The sequence below is a fragment of the Ascidiella aspersa genome, chromosome 6 (genome assembly GCF_963924565.1).
Source record: "Ascidiella aspersa chromosome 6, kaAscAspe10.2, whole genome shotgun sequence".
NCBI lineage: Eukaryota > Metazoa > Chordata > Ascidiacea > Phlebobranchia > Ascidiidae > Ascidiella > Ascidiella aspersa.
Window position 1 is genome coordinate 17,545,700 of NC_139452.1, and position 19,813 is coordinate 17,565,512.

Here is a 19,813-nt window from a genome sequence, read left to right on the forward strand (position 1 = left end):
TATGATGTCATAGAATGGTAATTGCAAGACTTCATAAAAAAACTAATCAGAAACAGCCAAATACGTCCAGCAAAAGCGACCACGTGCGTCGTCGACAATCCTGTCAGGCGCCAGCTGCGAAACCACAGTGTACAATCGTTAACTTCAGGCGAAAAAATAAACCAAGACCGTGAAATATGTGTGATTAATTGTGGTAGAATCATACATAATTCGACTATCAGCAGTGCAGTTTTCAAGTTCCATGAACGGCACTAGCGCTAAATTACAAGCACGCCTTTCACCACGTGCAATATTAAACGAAGATCGGTTTTCCCGGGTGTTACCATGCCATGTTTAGCGCAACAATTGCGCCGAGCTGTGTGCCAATTCAGCTAAATTACAAGCTGTGGTTGAGGGGAGAAAAGTTGTGTCCACTGCACACTTAGCACGTGGTCTCAAAATATGCTTAAAGAGCATAATTTTGCGTTAACCATCATTACATAAAAGTGGAGACTTTGAAACGCGCACGACAGTCACCATTATACCTCCTTTTAAGAATCTGCTTCATGTCGATGTTACACCAACATGGATATTAGCGCAGAGACCGAACAGCGAGGAACATCAACAAACAACGCTTAACTTGACGCTTTTTTGCAAGAAAAAAAATAAGGTTTGACTTAGCGTTGTCAGTTGTCGAATACACCCTTGCTAATTAGTCCACCTAAACAAATAACGAAAGAGAAAAACTTCCAGCGTTTACGGTCGACCAAACAAAAGACGAAAAACGGCGTTTTGCGCTCGATTTTCGTTTCGCATTAGATCAAGATGCGTGACCCAATTACTTAAAAAGCACGCCGCTTCTAGCAGTTTGTTAAACCATGACAAAAACAAACAAAAAACGATAATATCACTTACAAAAAGAGGGAGTAATAACTCCCGCCCCCCTGGATACGCCATTGGGGGGCGAAGGATAATGTATGATATTTTTAAGTTATACATATTACCTACAAATAATACTAATAATTGCATTTTAAAATTCGAGGGGGGGGGGCAAACTCCCCCCCTTGCCCCTCCGTGCGGGCGCCCATGCACGGTATAGTGGCGCAACAACGGGGTGATTCCTGTCACTAGGTAGAGCGCGAACAGACTTAGATGAAGCCGCAAATGTTTACAATGGCGAAGGCTCTATGGAGAATGGGACTTGAATGAACCTAGTAACATATCCATGATTGACAACAAGTTGCAGACTTGTACCAAATTTCTCTTAAAACTTGATACAGTTAAACAAATTTATTCACATATTAAAGATGCTGGCTCGACCCCATAATCAAAACTTTTTATATCCCTACAAACCATTCCAGTAACTGTTCTGTTTGGTACTCTAAATGAGAATGATTTGCTAAACTGTTTACTGATTTGTGCTCGCTTTGTGATTTATCGATGTAAAAATACGCCAAAACTTTGCCTTTCTTAATCAGGTTCAAGAACACGGTAAAAAAGTGAAAGATCAGAATCACATTTTGCGCTAGGAAATAATAATCTCAGCATTTCGAGTTAGATAGGCCAGTCTTTTTTAAACAGATATTTGTCGCTTCTTGTTAGGTGCTATCTATCTTTTATCTCTCGTGCGTCTTTTTCTTACGCCTTTTGCTTATTATCGTGTAATAAAAACTCCCGTAGCCTACTAGAAAAATATATAGCCTACAATGGCGAAGGTGCTTAGTCTAGCTGCTAGACTCCAAGTATAGCACTATTTGGGTTATTTCGACGTTTGCAAATTTTTGACGACTTTAACTTTTCAGTTTTTTACTATAGTCACTCAAACAACATTTTTTTTAATTTATTGTCGCAAAACATCTAAGTCTAAATGATTAAGATCTTTTCAAGTTATCAAAACGTCCTATACTGGTCTGAATACATTGATGCTGTAACACAGGTCTAGCAGACACTGCTTTCAAAGTGAAAACAGGTAAAAAGTTTATTAGTTTCTTGTTGATCAAATAAATTACCTTAGGTGTTGTAAAACTACTAATATTACTTTATGCTTAGTTTAGCTGAAATAAATAATATAATCAATTTAAGCTTGCACAAAACTGTTTAAATTACACTTGTTCACTTGCTATTATACTGTTGTATTATGTCTCCACTTTGTTCTTGATCATAAAAACAGGTGTTATTTAAACGCACCACAAACGTTTGTATTAATGTTTTACGTTATTTGCGACAAAAGAAAAGCAGGGAGACGAACCGAAACCGAAGCGGAACTTTATGAACCGCTTTTGGGCGATTTTTACCGAACCGTAATCCGCAAAAAAGCGTCACAAGTTGTATTTCACAGATTCAAGTTATGCTATGTTCAAAATTTTAGAAAAAATAAATATTTATTAAATAAAACTTTTTATTTACTACTTTAGCCTAATGCACCCTGCTGATAAAAAGCAAACCTATACTAGAGTGAAACAAGCGAAAAAAGTTAAACAGCTATAGAACAACTTCGCCAGAATTCAAGAGAGCTGAGAAAACATTGTTTTTATATGCACTTTTTTTGGTGTTAAAAAAAATCAAGTTTTCTATTCCTTATCTTATAATAAGGAGCTTCATTACAGTCTTCCTTAAAAGTGATAAACCAATGATTCCCAACCTTTTCAATTTTTAAAACCTACGAATTTTTTGAAATAGCACAAATTTTGAGAAAATAGCATATAAATCAGATTATAATCACGTAAAACAGGGTGGTCCAAACCCAGGCCGAAATCATTTTTTTTGGCCCGCGAAACACTGTTGAATTATTGTAATATGTAAAGTTGAGGGTTTAATCAAAGAAATATAACTAACCAACGATCTGCAAGCATATTACAATTGTTTGGTTATAGGCCTAGTGACATTATTAAATAAATTAACCGGTTTACTATCGCCCATCAAGTTTTAATCCAGGGGTGGCAAGAACGCCTAATTTTGGTATGTGTTAGACCGGTTTAAAAGTTGCAGTACGTCCTATATGGAACTTTTTTAAATGGCTTTCATTATCACATTAATTTTTTACGATGCTTCTTGTCGTCATCTTTAAACAGTTCATGCCCTCGACGAAAATCGTTGATCGCTCCTAGCACGCATGTCGCATATATAGCCTACTTTATGTGACCCGCGAAGTATATCAAAGAAATATTGTGGCCCGCGATACTGTCAACCTTGGACCACCCTGATGTAAAATATGTTCACATTTATAGACAAACTCTATCAAAATTTCGCAAGAATGTCCGGATTTTGCCTAGAGCAGTGGTTCTTAACCCGTGGTAACCTGTCGAATTCCTATGTTATTTTGCAAGCATTCTAACCTCAAATTTTTGCTCAGTATTCATTTCTTCGTAAACTGGGCATAATCAATTATAAACTTGCATTTATATCGGTTAAATTGGCCAAATTTTCAATTTAAAACGTTACATCACACCTTGGGGCATAAAAGATATTCGAATTTAGCTTGAACACCAGCATTTTCTCGCAGAACCCTTGAAACAGCTGCGTCGAACCCCAAAGGTTCGATCGAACCCTGGTGAAGAACCACTGGCCTAGACTCTAGAGCAGTGTTTCTCAACATTTTCCACCCAAGGGCGCACTCGTTAACCTTTCAAAACGCGGCGGCGCACCTGACGAGCTGATCGACTGCTAACTTTGTTTGGATATTTTGTTTTTTGCTAGCAGTTTTTATTACATCAGGCTCCTAATTTTATTATCTATATCAGTGTTTCCCAACCTTTTTTACACTAGTGCCCCCTTGGGCTCAATATTATTTCATATCGCCCCCTCATCTTGCTTTACAGTAAAGTATTATATTAATCGTTGTCTAACATCATATTGTCTTCACTTTCGTTTCGATAAGCTGTCAGTCGTATTTGAGGTTGTCCAACATGAATTGACTATGGGAATTAAAAGATACATTAATTCGCCAGGTTATGTCATTACCAGGAAAAATTCAACTTTCTGCACCAAGACTTTAAATCAGGGGTTGGCAACCTTTTCTAGTCGCGGGCCCAAACCAAACACTGAAAGGTCTCAAAATGTGAATTGTGTTAAAATAAATTGTGTTATTCAAATGCAGTGTTGTAAACAAGTCATTTTGAAATGACTTAAGTCCCAGTCAAGTTATTTGTGAAATAACTTAAGTCCAAGTCAAGTCTTTTCGAATAAATAACAAGTCAAGTCCCAGTCCCAGTCCAAGTCATCAGTTGCGCAAGTCAAGTCCCAGTCAAGTCATAATTAGACCAAGTCAACTTCAAGTCACGTCCTTTTCATCAAAATAAAACGTTAAACTATTAGAATTTAAACTCGTATGATTATGAACAATAACTGAACTAAAAAACAAGGAAAAGGGAACATAGAGCAAGCAATTTGTTTTTTGTGCAAAAATTTGGACAAATAGCTCAATTTTATTAAAAAAAATACTTAAAGAAATGCTTTATTTCAACCCAAGTCATTTGTTCAAAAGACTTCAGTCAAGTCAAGTCATTTGTCCGAAAGACTTAAGTCAAGTCAAGTCATTTTACCCAAATGACTTAAGTCAAGTCAAGTCATTTAAAAACAGTGACTTAAGTGCACTTAAGTCAAGTCATTGACTTAAGTCATTACAACACTGTTCAAATGTTAAGACAACTGTTAATCAGGCGGGCCTTGGATTTTTTTCATCCATACTACTAATTAAAAGTGTAATAAAGCTACTTTGAGAAAACGCGGTAACTTTAATAGATTTTGAATTCCGGGAGCACCTGACGAGCGAAGCGCGCGCGATTTTTTGGTGGTCTACCGGCATTTCTTTTAAATTTCCTGCTAGGTTTTATTACATTGCCGAAAAAAAATCAAAAATTGTTAAGAAATATATGTCTAATATTTTGTAATACGTTTTCCGTTTTTGCGCGACGCACTTGGCAGCCTTCCACGGTGCAACGGTAAAGAATCGCTGATCTAGTTGAAAAGGCAGCATCAAAACGTAAACAAACCGGAGCTATGATAAACATTTGCGCGAAGCGCAAAAATTTTGGCCTGTACTAAGTTAAAATAGTGAAAAAGTACTTGAAATAGACTCGTGTCTATTTGTCAAAGGGTCGGCGGGCCGAATCCGGCACGTGGTCCGTAGGTTGGCGACCCCTGCTTTAAATATATAAATATTTTGCCGCGTATCAAACGGTGAAACGCAACAGCAACCAACACCTTTACAAAAGAAAACCAATTATTGCGTAACAATGGTAGGGAAACTACTACAAGTTCGCAGTACGAAAGTTGCCATTTAAGATTAAAATTTACCTACAGTGCTGTTTGTTACTATTTTATGAGAACTTTTTATAAAATTTTGCCATAAGTATATTCATGTAACGCCCCCTTATGTGCGTTCAGCGCCCCCCCAAATAAGAAAAAGACCCAAAACGCCCTCTTGTAACTCGCCAACGCCCACAAGGGGGCGGTACCGCCCACGTTGGGAACCTCTGATCTATATAAAGAAGCCTGCGGAGTCGGTTAAAAATAACCCGACTCCAACTCTCGAGTCCGACTCCGGCCAAATGTGCGATTTTGTCAAATTTTGAGTCCGACTGACACTCTACAGCCTCTATTTCACCCATGTACGCAACTAAATTAACATGTACACAACTAAATTTTCCCTCATAGGGGTGTCATATATCTCATCCACCCACAAACCATTGCTGGAAAATATCCACCATATGCTATTCCGCCTTTTCAATTTGCAGTTGGCGGCATTATCAGTTTTAAAATTGGTACTGCGCATGTCGGACTCGGGACTCGGGACTCGGGACTCGGGCAGTCCGACTTCAGCACAACAAATCGACTACGGTACGTAGAGTCCCAAATCCGACTCCGACTCCACAGCCCTGCTTTAAAATACGATGTGCTTAATAAGACAGGCCTAAAGAAAAATAAAAAAAATTAAAATAGGCCTTTCTTGTTGTAAATTATGAAAACACATGGTATGTTAGTTAGAGTTCGATGGAAACACAGAATAAGCCCCCAAAGCAACAACATCTAACTCCGAATAAATCCAAAATTTAACGGAATAAGACCTAAATGGACAAAATAACGCCCAAAACTGTAAAAAATAGGGTACGGGGCGGTTAAGGGACATCTTCTTGGCATCGGCCGTTTTGGTGTCGACGTTTGGGTGCCCTAGTTTAAAAAGCCGTTAGGGCGCCGTTGTTTTGGCACTGCATTGGTTGCCTCTGTTTGAGGTTAGGCGCGAGTAATGGGTAGAACTATAATTTGGTTTATGGTTCAAATTATTAGGGGAGTTAGTGTTAAAGCTATGATTGGGTTTGGGGTTAAGTAAAAGGTTGTAAAGGCCTTATTCTTGCAATTTAGGCCTTATTCGAACGAATTTAGGTCTTATTTTGATTTAAACGTTATTACGAGTATTAGGTATTAGTCCTATTTTGGTCTTATTCCGAACTTTATTTTATGCCTAAGTTGATGTTGTGTTAATTGCGGTCTTATAGCGAAAGCCCCGCTAGATACATGTTGCAATAGTTCCTCTTTCTTTGTTAGCGAAGAACCAACATCAACCATTGGGACTTCAATAATGGCTACGAATCCAGTCATATTGCTCAGCGTTTATTCACAGAAAATAGTGACTAGAGTTTATTTACAAACATAGTCCTTTATTAAAAAAGATAAATCTGAATGGTAATCTTTGATTGAAGAATCATCTCCAAACAGCCTAATTTAACTTTCCCTCTCCAAATCCCTATTTTTTTTAAGAAAAGCTTTAATTTTATCTGTGGATGAGTGTTTTCAGTTTGATTCTGCATTGACAATTTTAAACTATTCAAATGTTGGAACATGTCATTTAAATTTTTAACTTTGAATTCCAGAATGGACCAACGCCATAATAAAACCCAATACATTTTCGGTATAAGATCTAAGTGGCCTAAATAATCCTCATCCACAGGAAATGGATATAAAACGATTAAGCGCCGCCACCGCATTATATGGGCCATGTTTTTTAAACACCGGTGTTTGTAGACGCTGTTTTGAAACTGGACTGTTGGTCCGATAGGGGTTTGGGTATGTTATCTATTGGTCCTTTTTCGATCTTATTCCGAACTGTGTTATATTCCGACGTTGATGTTATTCTAATTTTGGTCTTTTTGCTGGAATTCACTTTTAGTCGCAAATTCTAAAATAATACAGAATTTTTGTACATTTTTCCTATTTGGCGCACCGGCTAAGAAACTCTGCTCTAGAGCAGTGCACTGCAACCTTTTTTCACTTGCGGCACACCAATAGGGCCAAAAATATTCGGCGGCACACCTACGAAATATCTGTCGTTCGACAATAAACAACAATAGCAAATATCCTGGGCCGTCCAAAAAACAAGAAGCGAATTCTGAATAAATGCGCCGAAGGCGGCGAAAATTTTACGTTTTAAGTTATTTTATCTTCTGATTTTGCGTTTTTACGGTCTTCCTAAAATATCTTAAGACGGCCAAAGGGATTACAGCCATAAGATCGAAATTAGAACAACATCAACGCCGGAGTAAAACACAGTTCGAAATAAGACCAAAACAGGACGAATACTACTTAGTCGTAATATCGTCTAAATCAGAAGTCCTTACCAGTCCGCCCAACCTAAGTTCATCACTAACTCCCCCAATAAATCCACCACTAATATATTTTCTAACCCTACATATTACCCCACTATACTACCCTCTAACTGGGGCAAACAACCCAATGTCTAAACCAGTGTTTCTTAACCTTTTTAATTGGGGGCGCACTTTGAGACGTATGAAAACGTAGCGGCGCACCTTACGAGCGAAGCGAGCGCGACATTTTTAAGATGTACCGATATTTCTCTTAAATTGGCTGCATTTTTTTATTATATGGGTTTTATAGTTGCCTATCTTTAAAGGGACTTTGAGACTAAAACGTTATTTTGTCCATTAAAGTCTTATTCCAAATGATTCTGGATTATTTCGACATACTTTTTCCTCGCTTGCGGCGCACCTAGCAGCCTTCCATGGCGCACCAGTGCGCCGCGGCGCACCGGTTGAGAAACGCTGGTCTAAACATGGGGCTCCAACGGCGCCGTAACCGCCGTTCAAACTAGAGCTCCAAAACGTCGACACTAAAACATCCGACCTATTCCCTTCAGTTTCAGGCGATATTTTGTACATAGGACTTAATTTCGATGAACTAAGGATTGTTTTCGACAGGTTTAGTTCTTTTTTATTAGATCTTATTCAGTCGGTGATATTTATGCGTCTTTGGCTTTATTAGTTTGGTTGTCTTAAAACTATGGCATTGTAGATTATTCGGCTTTAGATATGATATTTCATTGGTTTCGAGCATATGAATATTAAATCAATCTCCTTTTCCACTTTGGTGTAAAATTTGAAAGTAATTGATGCATGTTAGTACTATTAGTTGAGTTAGTCAAAAAAACGTTTATAAATTTGACTTCCGGCGATTGACCTAACACAGATTTTACAAAACTTTTATAATTAAGAAAAGTTCTTAAAACAAAAGTTTGACGCATTTGGGGCTAATACAAGTCTCATTAGTGTCTTTGCCTCATGAATTAACTTCACTTGTTTGAGGTAAAGTCTTATTCAAATAGAATTGTTCATCTCCTGCTTCATACTTCTAATATGCTTCGTATTAAACCTTAGCTCAGAAAACAACCGCTCTGTTTATTTGCTTAGACAAGACTGGGTTCGGTTCAACAGCAGAACAACTTGTAATTTGATCCGGATAACTGGACAAGACTAGTTTATTGGCTGGACACAAACTGTTTTATACACAAAATTCAGAAGAGAAATTTCTGTACGAGAAGAAGATTATGACACAGCAAATTGTTATAATATTTAATAATAATTACGTAATACGGGTGTTGGCTTTCTCGCCTTCTTTCTAAACATCTATACTACAAGGAAGCTAGAATTGTATCCATATAAGTACACAAAAACAGCTTTTCTAACGGCAAACAGAATTTTGAGTCCTACTTTTGAAATGTGGCAAATGTGCTATTTCGCAAGCATCCATCTAGGCCACGCATTCGAGGACAATTGAAGGGCGCATTTATATGTCAATTTTGCTATTCGTCATCTTGTGAACAAGAAGCCGAACTATTTCGCAAGCGTTTGCAATACCGGAAGTTTCAATAAAAGCGTGCAAAGTTTTTACAATTCGTCAAGCATTACATTCTTGATAATAGATACAGAATGCTTTTGATAAAGGATACATGATTACATTTTTTGATAAATAGACAACAGAATTAAAGGATGCACGTTTTTCACAATTCGTTAGTCATTAAAAACGCTCAATAAAAACATCTTAAATGACCGCTATTGCTACAAGTTAAACCTGGAGTATTGCATAAGGTCAAAATTCCTGCCTTGATGTCCCATTTTCGTGTTAATTCTACTGTAAAAAGTACTATTGTAAACGCAAGTAAACTCCTCCGGGAACGTTGCGGCACACCTGGCATGGTCTCGCGGCTAGAGCAGTGCTCCGCAACCGGTGTGCCGCGAGACCATGCCCGGTGTGCCGCGACGTTCCCGGAGGTGTGTTACTTGCGATTTTAAGGGTACTTATTAATCAGTAGGATTAACACAAAAACGAAATATCGCATCATGACAATTATTTTAAACTTATGCTAAAATCCAGGTGTAATATTATGGCCTTTCCATAATCGTTCAAACAGTTTTTAAAACCTATGTTACCTTCTTTTATCGGAAATTAAGTATTAAAATAGGTTTTTGACTCAACTTCCAGGAACTACACCAGGAGTACAGACTTACGATAAATATTTTCAAACATTACGCGAAAGTGTAAAAGGGAGATTAAACATGCGCGTTTGAAACCTATGAAAAATCATTGTAAATACATTATTGGCAGTACGTGACTTTAAAATTATTAATTAGTTTTGGCAGCGGTTTCGAAAAATAAATTTAGCAAAAAAATACAAAGCACCAAGGTCAGGTTTCATTTTTCGAATGCTATTAAAAGCCCTCTGCTCTAATCAGGTATTGCAAAGGGGTACAATTTTCAGAACTTTGACTGGGTTAGAAATTTTAGGAAGTGCAAAACCGCAAAATAAGAAATTAAAGGAATGTAATACGTCAAATTTTCGGCGCCTTTCATCATAGATTAAGTCGTGCCTATTTAGATTGGCTGCATATACGACATTTCGTGATATTGTCATTTGTCGATCGACATACAGTTCGTAGGTGTGCCGCCAAATTGTTTTAACTCTGTTGGTGTGCCGCAAGTGAAAAAAGGTTGCGGAGCACTGCTCTAGAGCATGCAACGATAACCGGTTACGTTTCAAGGTTTATTGCGTCAAAACGACTTTTATCCTCAAGAATAAAAATGTGTTATAGTTTTATGACGTTACAATGGTTATACGCTGGTTTACTTTTTGTCAATTTTTCGTTTAACAAGTACACGGCGACCCCCCAAATAACCTCTTGCGATCCCCTTGGGGGTCGCGACCTCCAGGTTGGGAACCACTGTGCTAAACCAAAACTTTCAATGATTGATTAAAGCATTTAAAAGTAAAAAATGTATTTGCAAAAGTTCGAAAAGTTATATAAAAAAATAAAAGCCAAAAATTAAATTACGTGTTTTATAATTTACAACAAGTTTATACGCCTGCCTTGTTGCAGTTTCTTGTGTACCTTTAGATGTACTAACTGATAAATAGTAACTTTGGAAAACGCAACAATCTAATAATCTAATGAACTTATTTTGTCGTACACAGGTAGCAGGGCAATGGTCTCCGGACTAGATATTAGACAAACAACTATTGTCCATTATATAACAAACTTACAACAACAGTCATTATATCGATAAACGATTGAATTTTCATTCACTTTTCCTCCCTGGAACAAATTTCCTTCCCAAATTAAAAATTCCTCTCTAAGAGAGCCAATTGCCTTTTTTTGAGAACCACTGGTCTAGCTATTTTGTTGAAATCAGATTAGCCAGAATGCGCCGTGCGTCTCATCATTGCACTATCCAAATGAACACTTGGGCAACTTGAACTATATACAAAGTTGGTCAATGCAACCGCGATAAATTTGTCAGGGATTTTGCATTTTTAAATATTGCAAGCCTAATCTAGGGCATCTATGCATTGCCGGCTACTAGTTACTGTTAGCTTGTTTGGTTTATTCCATAACAAAATATCGCAGAATGGGACCAGAAGCGAAGGGACCAGAGAAGGCTGTTCTGGCCTCAGCGGGAGACATAAGCGTCGGTAGATACAGAGCATACACGGCGCAGAGCCGGAGAAAAAGGCGATAAATCGAATATAACAGAACAATGACTTGACTTGGTGCACTTAAGTCACTGTTTCAAATGATTGACTTGACTTTTGAACATTCTTTTGAGACTAAAATTGCGAGATTCGTCATGCTTGAGCTGGACACACGTGGTCATTCCTCAGGCAACGCTACTGAATCACCAAAAGTGATATGTGTTTATTCCCATATAGGGAATCGCAACGGCTTAGATTGGTGTGATATTTTATTGCGTGAAATAATACGTACACAAGAGATCGGTGGACACGCGGCAGGGAGAAGCACAAAAAAGCACGATAGTGGGACGACATAAAATAACGCTCATACTACACAGCGGTGGCGAAAAAGAGATTTCACAAACGGAAATTTTCGTGGAAATGTTTATAACTGGAGGCAGAACTAATTCAAAAAAATCAAACATAAATTTTACCACATATATATATAGTAACTAAAATTTTTAGAAGTTTTATTGTTGACTGGATTAGAATGAAATATTATGGTATTACTTCTTAAAATCATAATTTTATTGGTTGTAAGTTATTATATTTTATCCTATAAGATACACAATACAGTCGACACTTCTACGCAATGTACATTGTGAAACGCATTTAAGCAAACATTAAACTTCATATACATGTGATGCGTAAGCAATACTGATCAGTGAATGAATGGATGTTCAACTTAGTATGTACAATATAATTTCTCTCAATCTAATAACGTTTACCTTGTGCAAATTTCCGTAGTGTATAAGCACCGATGTAACGTAATGGACAACTCTTAATATGCAATCTTAGTACAAGTACACAACAATACAGTGACAGTGGTGACGTGTAAACAAAAAACAAGAAAACTACTAGGACGTATTCGTTCTTTAATAAATCAAGAGTATTGGGGTTGGCAGGGAGGTCGACACAGACGAAACAGCGCATATCATGTACATGTGCTCTTGTGGGTTTAAGCAAACTGTGACTGAGGAAGCGACGACGTATATGACAGGAAGCAAAGACATAGCGCATAGCCACTCGTGATGGGATTTAATCAGCAAATCGAGGATTTAAATATATATATATATATGTATTTATATTTAAAAGTAAATTATAAAATGAGTACCTTTCAGAACAAAATACATAACACTTAAGGGCAAATCATGATTTTTTTACGGGAAATGGATGCGCTACGACCTTCCGAGTAGCATGTTTTTGAACTCAGTGTTATTGTAGTGTTTTAAAAATATTACTCAGGTAAAGCATACAAAAACATGGAATGCAGGTGTAAGCACTGAAGGTGGTGTTGCCCTGCAGCGCAATAAAAGGCAAGTTTCTAGCTATTCTTAAAAATAGATAAGATCAATAATACTTATAGAACGTAAAAAAGTATATAGGTAAAAATAAAATTGAAATCACAATCTAATAAAGTCAAATCCTCGTTTTAAAAATGTATAAAACAAGAACTAGGCGTTTCCAAAGCAAGGATATACAAAACTACAAAATTTATAAAACGTTTTATAACGCAAAACGTTTTTAGAAAACAGCAAATCAGAATACTGGCGAAAACTAGATTTTATAAAATCAGAACTTTCGAACTCGATAATAACTTACAGCGGAAAATAACAAGAAAGCAGAAAGCGCGCAACAACTACTACGAAAGGTAAACAACAATTAATTACATTTATATCACTGTGTGCTTAAAATCTAGGCCGAGCTTGTAGTGTAGGCAATGACAATAAAGTTAGAAATATGATAATTTAGCAATTCTGACATTACACTAGGAAAACATAAATTGTTTGGCTAACATGTTTTTAAATATTAAATTGGTTATATCTATTTAATTCAAATAAAGTGCAAAAAATAGAAATATTATTCCTATTTTAAATCGATCCAATAACCATTGCGTTAACTAGTTCTCCTCGTTTATAGGTCTTAAGGTTCTCAGTACCAGCCGGCAGCATAAGAAGGACGTTGGCTCCAGCCAAGCTGAGCAATCGACTGATTGCCTGTCGCCCAGTGACGTCAGCATATGGCACTGGATCGTCATCGACGTAGCGAATCCTGGCACGCTGGTACTCGGGGATGGCGGAAAGGGAAATATTTGAAGATATCTGTAGTATTCATAACATTCTTTATTTAAAACCCGAAATTACCTAAACGAGTAACAAAAGACTGTGGTCGAAAGATGATTTCCTGTTTGTTACCACCCTTGAGAAACTTTATACTTGAAAATCTATACCCAACCTGTCAAAGTGATTTTTGAAAGGTTTTAGGGTCATCCTTAATTTTTGACTTGTCAAAATTCATCTATATGCCAAATTTATGAAAATCGTTTACGAAATGCACTTTAATGGTATTGTCAAGGTTATGCTGCCGCGCACGTGTTGTCTTTGTTGCAATTAGGTCATAGTTTATTCAAAGGTCACCAAACTTTTTCATGAAGGTTCACACACTGTAAGGATTGACAAACACGGACCGGATATAGCATTTCTTATTGTTTAAAGTTTAAACAAATGAAATAAAAATAATCATAGCAAAACCACAGTGAGCGTTTTAAGATTGTCGTTAAGTTCAATTTTTTTTAATTTAGTTTCAAATTACGATACACCAAACAACATTTTGACTGTATTATATCTTTAGTAGTGCAAATTACGCTAGTCGACAGAATCAACTTTGGAGGCCTAATTTATCGCGTTAGGTTCAGTTCGAAGTTTAGTTTTGCTTCAGTTAGATATGTATTTCTAATTTGGACTAATGCATTGAACACTGTTTTCTCTATATTTCTTTCGGTTATTGCGTAGCAAATCTGAAATTGGCCTATTTCCTGTTTTGAAATTATGCTGGATTTTTCTCCCATACTTTATATCTTGTATTTTAAATAAAACACAACGTAGGACCCGGGCAGCTTTTTAATGCGGCCCGTGTCACGCGATTTAATAACAGTTTTCGGTTAATTGCCTATATTTTAAATCATTGCGGACTTGTTTGTGTATTGCGACAACTAATTATACATAATTGTTGTAATGCTTAGCGAAAAACAACAATGCGCACAGTTTAGTTAGGCGCATAAATAGTGACTGTATTTTAATTTAGTGAAAGACAAATATTTCAGCTCGCGAGCCGTATTTTAAAATCAGTACAGTGGTTAAATAAATAGTCTTATAGAAAAAATATTGAAATGTGAATAAGTTTTGCTACGCCAGAGGCCACAACATTGTTTGCCAATTTTACTCTGTAAATATATTTTACTTTTTCTACTATATATTTGTCCGTGCAATTTCTGTCAAATCAGGCTATAAATTGCGCTATTTAGAGCAAAAAGAAAATCTATTATGTGCCTAATACGCCACCTTCAAAATAACAGGTTTTGTTAAACTAAATAAACGCAATGTTTTTGCTGCTTATTTGCACAAGTCCGCTTGAGAACAACAGTTTTTTTTTATAATCAATCGTTTTATGACGTCATGTTATGGCGTAGCTCTGTAAAGTCATTCCCAAAAAATTGTCATTTAACTTCACTTAGCGGTCCGCGTAATTGTTTGTTTACTTTGCAGCCCTTGTAACATGGGTTAACGTACCTTGACTTTGATAATAGTCGGGTAGGAGAACCTTTCCCCTCTTAGCTTCCTTAGACAAGGGCACACCAATACATAAAAAGCCACAAGCGCAGGGGTTGGCACGCCTAAAACAAAAACGATTTTAGGTTTCTTGCAAACAAAGTATTGCATACCAAAGTAATTGATATTAAACAACAGTTTTATAGTGAATATTTTGTCAAAATAGAGTTTATCGGTCATGTACCTCCAAAGTAACCCGTGTAGCCTCAAGGTTGTGGCTATGTGACAGGGTCACACTCGTAATGACTTGATTAAATGCATTGATGTCACTGTTTTTAAATGACTCGACTTAACTTAAAAAAACGGAATATTTACCTTAAAAAATATATACGCAAAACATTTGCTTGAAAAAAATCTCCATGGAATAGTATAACTTAAACAATTTTATTAGTTTATTATTTGTTTTTTTAAAGCAGTGACTTGAATTGAAATTAATTTACGGTGGAAATGACTTGGACTTGAGTCATTTGACATGATTTGTTTACAACATTGCTCTGTTAATATAAAATAAACTCATACAAACCGGGCAGGGCGAAAAACAATTTTTTTCCACGTTGAGTGTCCAAGGTTGCGAAGCTGGTAGGAGCTCTAAACAGTTGGATAACTCTTAGCAGTCTTAGCACATATGTAAGAACTAATATAACACAAATATTCGTGATAATAAACAAGATAAATTTTGCCAATTAACTATTATTCACAAAAATCAAAATCTATTCACCCGTTACAGTAATAAACGTTCAATAAAATTAAGAAAGAAGTAACAAAACGCATTTTCCAAAATCGTTAAATTACTAAAAAGGTCAATACTGTAAAGTATTGTAAAGTAAAAAAAAAACAAATCACTGAATTGGCAATACTTTTTCAAGACAGTGTGAAACCGACTTTTTTGGTGACACATTACGTTAAACAAACACAAACGTTCTGTCACTAACCCTGGTTTGCACTTCATTCTTCCAAACTGCAAATAAGCTCCGATTTCTTTAAGGACTGGTTTGACAAAGTCGTTGTCACCATAACCACAGCCACCGGTTGTGATTATTACGTCAGCTGAAAACACAGAGCGAATCATCTATTTGCCAAACTAACCAAACCAGATAGTTCAACTGCAACTATTTCTTATCAGGATATATCGAGAAAATAGAAATGGTATTACGCGCATTCACGTGCAAACATTACAATTACAAAAAATAAAATTGTTGTTGTTTAAATTTATTTAATTGATTGTAACTCGTTTCAAAGTTTCAATAAGGAATACTTAATTAGCAAGATATATCATATTAAGATAGAGGAATGAACCTTTGCAGGCGTCTCTGACTGAAATGATTGGTATTCTGATAGCATTATACACTATTCTGCTTTAGGTATTGTAGCTTAGGGGGTATTACTGTGTGTTCCTTTTTTTTATCTTATTGATGCATATGTAATAGGGCGGGTTTCAAAATAACTTTTTTCGTGATAACCACCCGTCTCATGTACATTTCGAGAGAGAAATACCAATTGATGTACACCAAATCTTAGCTTATTTAAAGGAAACAATGTTTTGGTGTGAGCGAATTGCAAATTGAGTAAAAATGCGAACAAGTGATTGACTTTAATCTTTACTTTCAAAGTAAAACATGATTTTGAATTACTATATGGAAGATATCGACTCACTGCAGATATTATAGCTGCACCAGGCTCATTTTATAATACAACAAAGAAGTTTCACCTGTCACTATATATGTTTACAGGGAAACAAAACAGATTCTCTCGTATGTGGAAGATTTTGACATTGAACAAGGAGAAAATAAAAAGGTTTTGGTCACATTTTGTATAGTTATAAAAAATACGCAGGGTAATAGAGTAGCGAGTTGGAAACTCATCGAATCCTCAACTTTCCTAAATCAAAACTTGGGTTCCATATGTTAATTAAATAGCTATAATTTACAAGTATTTAGGTTAACGTGTCAAATATGAATCCTACCTTGATTGTATGCATTGACTAATGATTTGCGAATCGCATTGGGGTCATCTCTAGATATCCCACAATCAACAGTGGGAAGGCCCATCTTCCTGATCAACGTCAGCAGAGTTATACGATTCGTGTCGCGGATTTTACCCTCAGGCACGTCCGAACAGTCGGGTTCCACCAACTGAAAGCATTAAGCCACAGTTAACTCGACGCAAAAAAAGAGTTTCATTAGGTCTGGATATTTCCAATTATGGTTAAACCAGACCTCTGGGGTTAAATAAAGTAACCCCATAAGAACAAATGGTCTGCGCAAAACTTTTTTTGCGAATTCGTAATCACTTCACATGTGTAACAGAAACATCCAATATTAGATTACATGTAAATACACGTAAAGCAAAGGGAAAATTTTCTTTAATAAGAATACTTAAGTTAGGTATACTTGCTACAAGAAATGTGATGATCTGAATAATGACATAAGTAAGCGCAAAACATGTTTCTTTTACTAGAGAAGGGGTTTCCAGTCTGGGGGCCATGAAAAGGTTGGGAACACCGGCACTAGAGGAACGTCACTAGGTGTCACAAACGCACAAATAGCACCAAAGTAAAGTCAAGTTTTACAGAACAGTTGGGCACAATACGTATGGGTATATTTAGAGACTTGGGTATTGGGGACCCCAGATACCATCTAGTTACAGTTGCCCAAGCATATACCTTAATTTACCTGACGGGGGTCTTTAACCGTGATAACTGTGGAGTTTGTGTCCTGGCATTTTTTTCCTGGGTAAAACCGTTTTTTTGGGCCAGTAAAATACTAAAATTGTTACCTTACTGACACTTACCTATTATTACTTATTACTAGGGCCCGCAAAGTCAATAAAGTTAAAATTTAAGGACCTCGTCTGTCCACGAATCAAAGAATAAAGTTGTTTTCAGCACCTATGGGACTGTTACTAAGAAGTTTATAGATTAAAATCAAGTTAAAATTTACAATAAAGTTAAAATTTATTAATAAAGTCAAAATTTGTCAAATTATGGCTTTTGACAAAGTTTTTGCGTTTCTTGAGAGTAGTTTTTGTAAAAATCGTCGTGGAAGCATTGTAAATCAGGAACTGCGACACAATTACCATATTAACCTATAAAAGCAGGCAAAATGCCACAATGCCCACTTGGATCAGCAGTAACTTTTATCGCAAATTGTCCATTTTTTTATTGGTTGTTACAAAACACTTCCTCTTCATAAACGTGGTCTTTTCGAAGATCAACAGTTGGCATTTTAGGAATAGCCTACTGACATTTTGTACTACAAAAATGCCCAAGCAAGCTAAATCTATCGCCAAAAAAACGATGCACTTTTCAAAATCCATAAAACACCTTGACTTTGCGACAAAATATCACGTTTGGGTCTGAAATCGACAAAATATTATGTTTGGGTAACTGGCATCAATACAAGGAAGAACTGTGGCCTCTACAAACAAGCAATTTCGTTAGGTTAAAATAAAGTTAAAATTTAATAAAAATAAAGTTAAAAATTTTTTTTTAGGTTAAAATAAAAATGGCCCTACTTATTACCTACACCCAAACTAAAAGGCGAAAACGTTGACCTTCTGCCGATGCGCAGTTATAACTCTGGCCCTACCTCCAAGTGGCGGCAGCATCTCCCTTTGGGAATGGTTGTCCTGAGGACTGGGCCTGAACCCATTACTGAAACTGCTTTCCCGGCCTCCTTTTTGGCCAATGGGAAGAGGAAGCCACTACCCCCTTTACCTGTTACTTTGTTTGCTTTCATTTAGTTAGCAAAAACAAGAGAAAAAAACAAAACAAGCATAAACCTTAAACCTTATAAGTTTGTTACCTCAGCACCGACTGAAATGACAGCAACGACAGGCAAGCGATGTACTACCACATTGGTGTTATCTGTAGTCGGTAAGAGACCAATGGTTGTGGGATCCAGCTTGGTTCCAGATTGAATCACAGTCTCGCCTTGCCTAATGTCACTGCCCGAAGGTCGGATGTTCTCTCCCGGTGTTGCGCGCTCCAAACAGCGAATTCTCAGTTCACGGTTGCCCTGGGTGAAAGCAGTATGTGCCTCTATTTATCGTTCAGTAGATGATTTCAACTGCAATAGTGTTAATATCGGCCATACAATAAGACCAACAAAACTAGACGAAACGTATCAGGGGTTAAAAATAGTTCGTCAACATAACTTCACTGGTCAACAAAACATTTTATAGTTCCGACATTGCGAGTTAAACCGAAATTATTGAGCAATAAAAAATTAAAAAAACAAAGAAATGCGAAACACAGGCGGTTTTTAAAACGATCAAAAAACTTTTTTTAAATTGTAAATAACTAAACACCTATTTATATTAAATTTATACCCATTAAAAAGTAAGTAAATTGCTAAAAGTAAGTTTATATCCCAACACTACTGTTATTATATCAGTAATTTTACCTAATTTATGAAGGGAAAAGGGTTGCTTTAGAGATAATCGATTTTATTCTTTATTACGCAGCATCAGGCCGCCGTTCAAAAAACAGTTCTATGCAGGTTACCCGCTAAGGGAGGGGTTACAAATTGGGCCCGAGACCATTTCCCAGCAAATTAACAAAGTAAGAGCAAAATTTTCGCGCTTTGCGAGAAACTTCTTTTCACATCTAGTGTTCTAGTATGTTGTGTTTTGAGGGAATCTTTTTAGTCTAAAGTCGCCATGCATATCCTGGAACTGTCAACACTGAAAGTTTCACTAACAGCACTTATTAATTGTCTTTTCACGAAATTAATTGTCATTTTTTTTGGCACGAATTAATTGGCTTTTAAATATAAACATAATATCAAGAGTTTAACGGCCGTAATCAAATAACAACATAACCCAAATAACAATTATATTTATCGCGTATTTCAAGCACCTTTTCTATGTAATCATAGATGACGCTATGTGTTCTAAAATTTTAAGACAAATAATTTTTGTTTGGAGAACG

At 36.4% G+C, this 19,813-nt stretch overlaps 1 protein-coding gene across 1 annotated transcript in view; it reads right to left on the reverse strand.

Moving 5' to 3' along the window:
- Window positions 1–11,493: 11,493 nt before the first annotated feature.
- The window catches only part of LOC146140558 (gephyrin-like), a 28,172-nt gene continuing 19,852 nt past the window's right edge, over window positions 11,494–19,813 (reverse strand). The window contains exons 12-17 of the mRNA XM_083392946.1: window positions 18,687–18,899; window positions 16,847–17,015; window positions 15,816–15,930; window positions 15,407–15,471; window positions 14,845–14,948; window positions 11,494–13,377 (exon numbers count right to left, since the gene is read on the reverse strand). Coding sequence (XP_083249072.1) covers window positions 13,147–13,377; window positions 14,845–14,948; window positions 15,407–15,471; window positions 15,816–15,930; window positions 16,847–17,015; window positions 18,687–18,899 — 897 coding nt within the window. The 3' untranslated portion in view covers window positions 11,494–13,146. The remainder of the gene's footprint in view (window positions 13,378–14,844; window positions 14,949–15,406; window positions 15,472–15,815; window positions 15,931–16,846; window positions 17,016–18,686; window positions 18,900–19,813) is intronic.